The sequence below is a fragment of the Solanum tuberosum genome, unplaced genomic scaffold (assembly GCF_000226075.1).
Source record: "Solanum tuberosum cultivar DM 1-3 516 R44 unplaced genomic scaffold, SolTub_3.0 scf00062, whole genome shotgun sequence".
NCBI classification, from domain to species: Eukaryota; Viridiplantae; Streptophyta; class Magnoliopsida; order Solanales; family Solanaceae; genus Solanum; species Solanum tuberosum.
In genome coordinates, this window is record NW_006238987.1 from 1338616 (window position 1) to 1347844 (window position 9229).

The following is a 9229-nucleotide window of genomic DNA, read 5'->3' on the forward strand; positions in this document are numbered from 1 at the left end:
CTTAAAGCATATTGAAATGAAATTATTTTTGAAAAGCCAAAAAATAGCGAATGTATATTTACCTTTTATAAATAAAGTCTAAGAAGAACCAAAAGCATTTCAAATTTCAATATTCTCAGAAATCGACAAATCCGACAATGTATGAGCCTCAGCAGTTACTAGATTTGCAGGACAACAATGGCGGTTTCGGTGCCGGAGCTGACTCCAGGTCTTGGCTTTCCGGCGAGGACCGCTCTCCTACTCTCCGGCGAACTGATTCTTCTCTCTCTAATTCGGCTGCCGGAACTGTTGACCGTACCCTCTTTAATGACCTCGTCCAGATCGTCCCCCTTGTTCAATCTCTCATTGTAATCCTTTTTTTCTTTCTTTCTGGGTCTGCTTTTTTCAGTTCGGTTATCTGGTGTATTATGTTGAATTTCTAAAATTACCGAATGAGTAAAGTTTTGCTTGACCCGAGTTGTTCTTTGATCTTGAACTGGGTGTGAATTTTGAATTTTATTCATGTGATTTTTACAGGATCGAAAGGCGAAGTCTTCATTTACTAGAAGGGGATCAATGACCTACACTAAAACGCCTTCAAGGGAGTCTCTTTACAAGAAGGTAATTCCCTCTCCCACTTTCCCCTATTGGGCATATTTTTAGTCTGAAATCTAGAAATGATGATTTAATTTCAACTTGCTTGCAGTTACATTTTTAATGTTTGTATATAGATAGAAGCAACGATTAATAAACCCAAGTTCCCTGGAAACTCTTTCTATAACATTATGCTAATTAATGCTTTACCTTCCTGGAAGCATTTTTCATAGGCTATAGAAATTGCAGCCTTTTGTAGCTTGGGACTTTAGCATGTTGAATTAAATCTAAGATAACCCAAGTAAGTCCCGGTGGACTGAATTTTGACTTACCTTGGACTCCAAATTGTATGGCTTATAGGAGTACTAAGTAAAAATATTGTATGCATAACTCAATTTTCAGGTTGATCATTGCGTCATACCAGAAAAGGAAATAATACTAAGTACTTCATCCATTTTTCCGCGAATGCTTCAAATTCTATGTGAACTGTCTTTACTTTACTGACATCTTTTTAGTAGTTTCAAGGTTTAAAGTAGGATGCAGTTTTCTTTAAATGAATAAGCTGTCTAAAATATAATTTCAGTTTGGTTTAATTCTCAGACCCAGTTTTCACTTAGATCTCCTTGAACTAGTGATTGAATGTCTATTCAAATATTGTCAAGAGTACTTTTTCCAAACTATTTTCCAGCTTGACAGGAATATAGACCCAGATTTATTCTCGAACACATGGAACCTTTTGTATTATGGTGTCCTGCTTTCTCATTGTGATGGACTCCTTGACAGTCAGTCTCTGCATTCAACATAATAACTTTTATTTGGGTCCATTCTTTGTCTTTTTGTATGTCTCTGTGTAAGCAAGTGAGGTACCCGAACTTCTAGACTTGCCAGGCATGGAGTACTGTTGGATCTTAACCTATCCCAATTTTGGCTTTGTCCCTGATACTGAAGGCTAATCCCATGCTTGGATGTTCCCACTTGATGAGAAATAAGTGTTTTTGTTGGGAGGTCCCTCAAACTGAAAGAAAGATAGAGATGAAGTACTAGAGATGTTGGATATGTTACATTATTGCCACTTTGCAATCAGTGCAAAAGAATCTCTTCCTAAGTACCTCAGTCAATTGCAAACAATATAACCAGGAAACATAAATCTGATACAGTTTTTAGAAGTCATAAGATTAGTATTTTGACAAAATAATTTGTGTTCATCTGAAATCTACTTCGTCATATATCTGGACGGAGAGATCTGTTGGGAGATAGAAAACATCTCAGTCAAGCAAATCATAGAAAGTTCAATAAAGTAACCAGAAACGGAATGTTACTTATGCAATTCCTTACAATCCTTCTGAAAATTGCATTTCTCACTTTTCTTTTATATATATGCAACTGTAGCAAGTAAAACGCTGCTTCTGTCTAGCAACTAGTTTTTTTTTTATATATAACTGTAGTGTCCGAGCCAACTTGCTGGCACCTTGACTAATTCTACGAGATACCTATCACCTCCACCAGTAACAAATACTAGGTAACTCTATCCACCAAGGCTTCAACAAATGGAAAGAAATCACCTAGTATTTTTGTCTTTGGCATTTGATATGAGACCTCATAGTTCTCAACCCACTTCATTGACCCGTAAGCCACACCCTTGGGTGCTCTAGCAACTAGTATCTTTGTAAGACTAAGAAAGTAAATTATTATACAGTTGTGTAGGCTGCTTGTTTTCAGATTAAGTGTGTGAGCGTTCTTTTTTATACTAATAATGTATAGAAGTCAGTTTGTCGTTGCAGGTATTTGCCTGTACTCATCATTGGTGTTTAATCTTTCAAGTGGTTGTCTTGGAGATGCTTTAAGTCTTGTTTGTTTATTTATGCCGGATTTTTAGCTTGTCCTGACTACTACAATGGATGATTATATTGTTGGTGGTCATCCATTTTTGGGATATGAAACTAGGCTATGGTTAAAAGATGGGAAATTAGAGGCTGGAAAACAAAGTTCAAAATGCTAGTTACCACTGCAATGGCAATGTGAATGTTACCAGAGCATGGAAAAATATGAATATATACCTTGGAATATTTCACTTGCATCGCATTTGTGGATAATTACTATTTGTGTGGAACAATAATGCCAGGCATCCTTCAGATTCATACACGCCAGCACAAATCAAATTTGCAGTCTAAACAAACTAAAGTAGAGTTTGCATCTAAAGGATTTAATATCTTACTCTATAAATGCCTTTGATGTACCTTTTCCCTTCTCCAGCTCCATTTCTTCTCACAGGTTAGTAGGTCAAGCCATCCCCATCAACTTGCTACAATAAATAAGAAGTCAGCTTTGTTTCAGCTGAAATTGATCAAATATGATACTCCTATAGGCATTGCAGTTGGATTTGTTGTGTATGTGAATTAACTTCTCATTGCTTGCATATTCTTCTTTGTAAGGTTGTTATGCAAAGCAAGTTTGCTTGCTTATCTCTTGATTGCATGTAAACTAGCATTGGTTTGTTTTGATCCATTACATATGCTAACGTTGACAACTGCTGCAGACTTCTGAAGCAAAAGGAAGAAATGCAGCTCAATCAACAAAAAAGCATAGGGACCAAAATAAAAATGTTGGTGGTGACCAAGATGGATGCTCTGATAACATTTCAATGCCTTCCTCAAGATCATATTTGTCAGAAAAAGATAGAGAAGAATTGATGGCTTTGAGGGGGCAAGTGGAGGATTTGCAAAAGAAATTATCGGAGAAAGATGAACTTTTGAAGGAAGTTGAGATCTCAAAGAATGAAATGGCTTCTATTTATGTTAGACTAGATGAAATGAAGAAGGAATATGCAGAAAAGGACTCTTTACTCAAATTGACTCAAGCGCAACTATCAGATGCAAAGGTAATATTTAATGTCATCCTGCACCCTCTCCAACCCCAACCACAAAATAGAAAAGCGGAAGATGCAGGTTTTTCTAGAAAGCCATTGTGTGGCTTCAGTTAAATGTCTCTCAGTTACTCTTTAGCCAATTAGCTCAACTTTGGTCCTGTGTTAGACAGACTAAGAAAATGGAGATTAAATATCCGTAATTTTCTGTTTAGTATCGAAGCAGATGCCAACTAGAAGTTTCAAGCAATGCTTTATGGTTAACTTTCCTGACGTGTTCACTTTCACATTACTGCACCTTTAGACTGACTCCTACTAGATTGTGCTCAGATTTTCCGTGATGTTGTCCATCATCTCCATAATTTGATGGGTGAACCCCCACTCGTTGTCTTCCTTTTTGCTCTTCTTAGGTTAAGCTAGCTGACAAGCAAGCAGCTGTGGAGAAGTTAGAATGGGAAGCTATGACTTCCAGCAAGAAAGTGGAGAAACTACAGGATGATTTAGATGTGGTGCGGCAAGAAATCGCATGGTTCATGCAGTTTGTTCAACAATTGACAAAGAATGGTTCTAGGACTTTAGCTGAAGATTATGATGTTATCCCTTACTTATGCAACAAGAACATTGAAAACGTAAGCTAACAATTACCTTCACCTGGTTTCTTGAATGTTATACTAACATTGTTATATATCTAATTATTATGTACATATCTTGCCCAATTTCTGGGTAGGTCAATGCTATTAAGGACTTGATATATTTGTCTTTTCAGCTTCTTATGTTGCATTGTAATTCTCAGATTTGTTTTGTACAGGATCAGCCAAATGAAATTGGAATGGAGGAAGTAGATTTGGCAAGAGAAGCTTATATTGCAGCAATTGCTGCTGCTAAAGAAAATCAAGATGAAGCATCTTTTTCCGAAGCTGCCAAAGCAAGATTATATCTGCAGTCACTTGTTATAAGAACATAACATGGATTCTAATTGGGAAATTGTCTGCTATAGTTTGTATTATTACTATGCAAATGATGTTGTTCAAATAATTAACGGTGACAGTAAATTTCTTAAGTATAATTAGTTAGTAATGTGCTGTATTCTGAACAGTGTTATTGAATGCCACTTTTTTTCTTTTTATAGTTGACCTTCCCATTTCTATATTGGTGTATGCATTTCAGTCCTCTTTCTCGTTACTCAATTTTGTTGTTGCTGGAAATACGTAAAACATACTAAACAAGGAAAAAAATGTTGATCAATGAAAGAACGATCTATATAAATATTCTTAAAGAGTTCGATGAATCCAGTAAGAACATGTCCTATGGGGAAAAGGGGGAGAACAAGATGTCAAAATTTGCAACAGTGATGACGCACACTACACCAAGCCATATGCTTCCCAAAACGCGAGCCTCCTTCTTCTTCGTCATCGTCTTCATCATCTTCTTCAGGTTTTGGCATTTGAGCTGGACTGCCCATCAATTCCCAGCCCAACCTGCAATTTTAGTGAAATACAGTTACTTATTCTGCTAAAATTAATCAAAAGTACATTGATACTTGTTAAACAAGAGAGTATCAGAATTTTGAAGAAATGGCTATACTTACACAGGGAAGGCAAAGGAACCCGTGCTACCAGTGGAGTAATTAGAATCACTTGATTCCGCAGATGGAGTTGTTTTGCCATCACTAACCTCACCTATGTGACTTATCTCCTTAACAACAGCCGGTGGCCATTCATCTTCCATATCATCGATTCCTTTTCCCCCGTCCTGCCAATCACATGTAACAATTTCTGAATTCTAAAAGGTGGAGTAGAGGATAAGTGAGAATATTGTTGATCAAAAAGCGTCAAATACGTAGACAGTCCCTCAAATTGTCACAACTAAACACCTAATGTATGCTCCAAAATGTGCATTCAGATTGGACTTACCTTATCGTCTATAACGGGGATCTGTTCTTCAGCTGATTCAAAGCTATTTTCTCCATCGACACTGATCGTGTCGTTTTTACTCTGAGGAAGGAACTCTGGTGCATTCTCTATATATTTAAGCTGTTTTTCAACAATCCAACAAAAAATATTTTGATCACATTGAGAGTATTAATATATTTACACACAGGAAATTACGCGAAAAAAGGTGAATTGAAGAAGATTCATTACCTTCCTACAAGCAGATTTTGAAGTAACGTTAGCATGATCAATTTTCTGGTGAAATACCTCGGATTTTCTATCTTCCACTATATGTATTCCTCCATCGTCTTCAAAGCAAAACACTATATAATCTTCTTCTGAGAATCGAGGCCAGTTCGAGTCATTTTCTCCCTCCTTTTCACCTTTCTCTGCTGAAACTTTCACTATTTCCTTTTTCCTCTGTTCCATTTTCTTATTCAACTTCTTCTTTCTATTCTTCCTGCTATTATCACCAATCGGATCGAAAACCATTTTCCTACTCGGTTTCTGAGGCGTCATTACGCAAAACTTATTCGATTCTTCCTCTACAAATGTACTAATAGATCAATTATTATAGTACTAACAGAAGAAAAAAACTAGTGCAGAGCATAAGAAATAAAATTACCTAAAGGGAACCTGCAAGCATAGAAACAAGATACCCAATCTCTAATTCGCCATCTAACAAGCTTGGTTACTGTGTATGGACTGCTCATTCTTATTCAATTAACAAATAAGGGAAGTTTGATTTATTTATTTTCCTTGGAGTGAGCAAAAAGGAGAATGTTAAGGAGAGGGAGTTATGGGATTTTTTGAATTTGAAAAGAAGAATTAAAGGAGGAAGAGATGGAAGCATGAGAATTACAGTTGTATATACAACTACTAGTATCCCATAATAATGACGGTTATAATTTCTTATAACATGCTATTATTGAGAGTAAAATGTGGAGATATATATGGCAACTTCTCAACACTCACTTTTAATGTTATGATTATTTTTAATATAATCCAAATACGAAAAGAAAATGTTGTGCTTTTAATGCTACACGTGCTGTCGTTTTAGGATCACCATATTCTCGTGAAGGTGTTGAGTTTCACTTCTTTCAAAAGTTTAAACCATGTATGTGCTTATATTTTTCTTTTTCATGAAGTTCATTGCTAAATTTATAAAATTTTATTTTTGGTCATAATGTGTAAATTGTATATGCATGGAAGACTGTAAAGTCTACTTTGTAAACAATTTATTCATACCGGAAGTATATATAATTTACACCAAATTATTTTTATTTGAATTTTTTCGCGAATGTAATAATTTCTATTTTATATGACCATATATTTATCTTAACGTTCAGATTTTTGTACATTTATCTTGTAGATATATTAAACTTTAGCGGCTCAATATTCATTTTGTGTATCATTATTAATCTTATAATTGTTCCGCATAATTTACGTAGATTTTATAGTCATTCTTTTGTAGCATATCACCCTTATAACTAGGGGTGTGCAAAAATCAAACCGAAAAAAGTGTTATTGTTTATTATTATTGAGTTATTGGATTAACCGATAACCCATTAAGAATATAATAATTCACTATTTTAATTTTTAATCACACATAAATATCAAACAAAAAATATTAATATAATCATTATATTAGACTATAGCTTAAGACCCTACACAATTAACACTACTTAACTTTGATCTCTGCATTTACCCTTTAGGTTTTAGTATTACTTTAATTAGTCTTTAGATTCACAACGTCAAAACCTAAAGAGCTAAGAACGGTGGCGGCTAGGGTTTGCAACGACGATGACAAGGGTTATGCAATGACTAGGGCTGTGAATTGTGAGTATTTGCTATACTATTACTACATTAAGCAGAACATTTGCACTCAATGAGTTATTTGATTTCTCTCTTTTTTATTTCGCGTCAAATTGTTGGACAAGTCATATATTAGTTTTGCAAACATTTTCTTATTGGTTAAACCGAAAACAGAACTGTTAAACACCAAAAATCGATAGCATATTTAAAAACCGAAAACTGATAAATCAAACCGATAATACTTAAAACTGAACTGAACCGACCGATACACAACCCTACTTATAACAGTTCTCCGTTTACCCGCGAGGGCATGATTAAGTGATTGGGAGGTGGCTCTCCCATGTGGGAGACCTGAAATCGAATTTGACCTCTGTGTGCTACTTACCCAAGAGTTAGGTGTATAGGGTTTATTTAATGTGATTTACATTTTTTTGTATGATGTGTGAGTTATTGCATGATGAGTAATTATCACTAATTGCTAATCCAAAGCTCAAAGGGTAGAGACGGTGACAGATGTTGTAGGATGCTTTGAGATTTCCAAAAAATTAAAATAATTCTCCATTAATTAGGGTGTGTTTTGTACGGATGAAAATATTTTTTAAATTATTTCATGTTTGGTAAAAAAAAATAAAAAAAAATTTCTTTCTAGAAAAATCAGTTTCATACAATAACATTTGAAGTTCATTATCCTCTCTACGCCATCAACACCCACCCCTTGATCTTTACATACCTCTCTCCCTTCATATTCAATCTATATCTGTAATGTTTTTGCTAGATTACATATAAATATTATTGTGATAATATTTTTTATTATTTACTTACAAATATCAGAAAATAAATAAGAAATCCACTTATTTCTCAAAAGAATATTTCTAAAAAAATATTTTCCTTTGTACCAAACATTCCCTTTAATTCATTAAATTTGATTTTTATAAACAACATCTTCCATCTACTCTTATAGTTCTGGAAATAATGAGATCACGTGCATAGGCCGGGACTTGCACGTGAGCAGCAATTCCCCGCCAACATTAGGTTTTCTGCTCCGACTTATAAATCCAACGAGAACCACCGGAGTATGGAAGAATCAGAGACGAGTATGGAAGTGCGTAGCTTAACGGGTGAATCCATAGTTGTCTCCATTTTGCCGAACAAAACCATTCAAGAACTCAAGCAACTCCTCAAGAAAACATTCCCACCGGCTTCAATTTCCCCAAATTTCCATCTCTTTCACAAGGCAATTTCTTACTCCTCTTCATCTCTTTCATTTATTCTACAAATTTTACGAATCTTGCGTTGCTACTTGATGATTTCTGTCAACAATGATGTAGGCGTGTTTTACTACTATTTTTTTTCTTGAAAGTTAGGTTATACCCCACATAATAACAGGCACTTGTTCTTGAAACCTTGTCTCGTTTGTTTTTCTAGTTTCATATTCATATTGAGGTATTTTCTTGAATCAGGGTGTCAAATTGAGTTTAGAGAGTAAGATGAATGACCATTCAGTTGGGTGTGGGGAATTTCTTGTACTTGTTCCCTATACAAAGAAAGACAGAAACAGAACAAGAAAACTGAGATACCTGCAACTTCATCTATCCCAGTTGATGATTTCTGTCAACTATGATGTAGGCGTGTTTTTGTATTTGTTTTCTTGAAAGTTGGGTTATACCCCACACACAACAGGCACTCTTTCTTGAAACCTTGTTTTGTTTGTTTTTCTCGTTTCATATTCATATTTTGTGGTATTTTCTTAAATCAGGGTGTCAAATTGGGTTTAGAGAGTAGGATAAGTGACCATTCAGTTGGGAGTGGGGAATTTCTAGTACTTGTTCCCTATACAAAGAAAGACAGAAACAGAACAAGAAAACTGAGATACCTGCAACTTCATCTATCCCAGTTGATGATTTCTGTCAACTATGATGTAGGCGTGTTTTCGTATTTTGTTTTCTTGAAAGTTATGGTATACCCCCACACAACAGACACTCTTTCTTGAAACCTTGCCTCATTTGTTTTTCTCCTTTCATATTCATATTTTGTGCTATTTTCTTGA

At 35.1% G+C, this 9229-nt stretch overlaps 3 protein-coding genes across 4 annotated transcripts; 2 read left to right on the forward strand and 1 right to left on the reverse strand.

The window, feature by feature from the left end:
• Window positions 1–42: 42 nt before the first annotated feature.
• LOC102581510 (uncharacterized) lies at window positions 43–4569 on the forward strand. Of its 2 annotated transcripts, none has more exons than XM_006345034.2 (5): window positions 43–347; window positions 517–600; window positions 3110–3451; window positions 3847–4065; window positions 4230–4569. In XM_006345034.2, the coding sequence occupies exons 1-5, from the start codon at window positions 138–140 to the stop codon at window positions 4398–4400; spliced, it is 1026 nt and encodes a 341-aa protein (XP_006345096.1). In that variant the 5' UTR covers window positions 43–137; the 3' UTR covers window positions 4401–4569. The 2 variants fall into 2 exon arrangements, with proteins under 2 accessions (XP_006345096.1, XP_006345097.1); XM_006345035.2 differs by having other exon boundaries at window positions 4245–4569.
• Window positions 4570–4737: 168 nt separating this feature from the next.
• On the reverse strand, window positions 4738–6169 carry LOC107060153 (protein BREAKING OF ASYMMETRY IN THE STOMATAL LINEAGE). The gene is made up of 5 exons (XM_015307657.1): window positions 5993–6169; window positions 5578–5912; window positions 5350–5469; window positions 5025–5188; window positions 4738–4914 (listed from the first exon to the last, which is right to left on the reverse strand). Exons 1-5 carry the CDS (start codon window positions 6078–6080, stop codon window positions 4770–4772), a joined length of 852 nt encoding a protein of 283 aa, XP_015163143.1. The 5' UTR covers window positions 6081–6169; the 3' UTR covers window positions 4738–4769.
• A 1983-nt stretch (window positions 6170–8152) lies between these two features.
• On the forward strand, window positions 8153–9228 carry LOC107060156 (uncharacterized). The gene is made up of 2 exons (XM_015307693.1): window positions 8153–8416; window positions 8939–9228. The coding sequence occupies exons 1-2, from the start codon at window positions 8258–8260 to the stop codon at window positions 9170–9172; spliced, it is 393 nt and encodes a 130-aa protein (XP_015163179.1). The 5' UTR covers window positions 8153–8257; the 3' UTR covers window positions 9173–9228.
• Window position 9229: the final 1 nt, after the last annotated feature.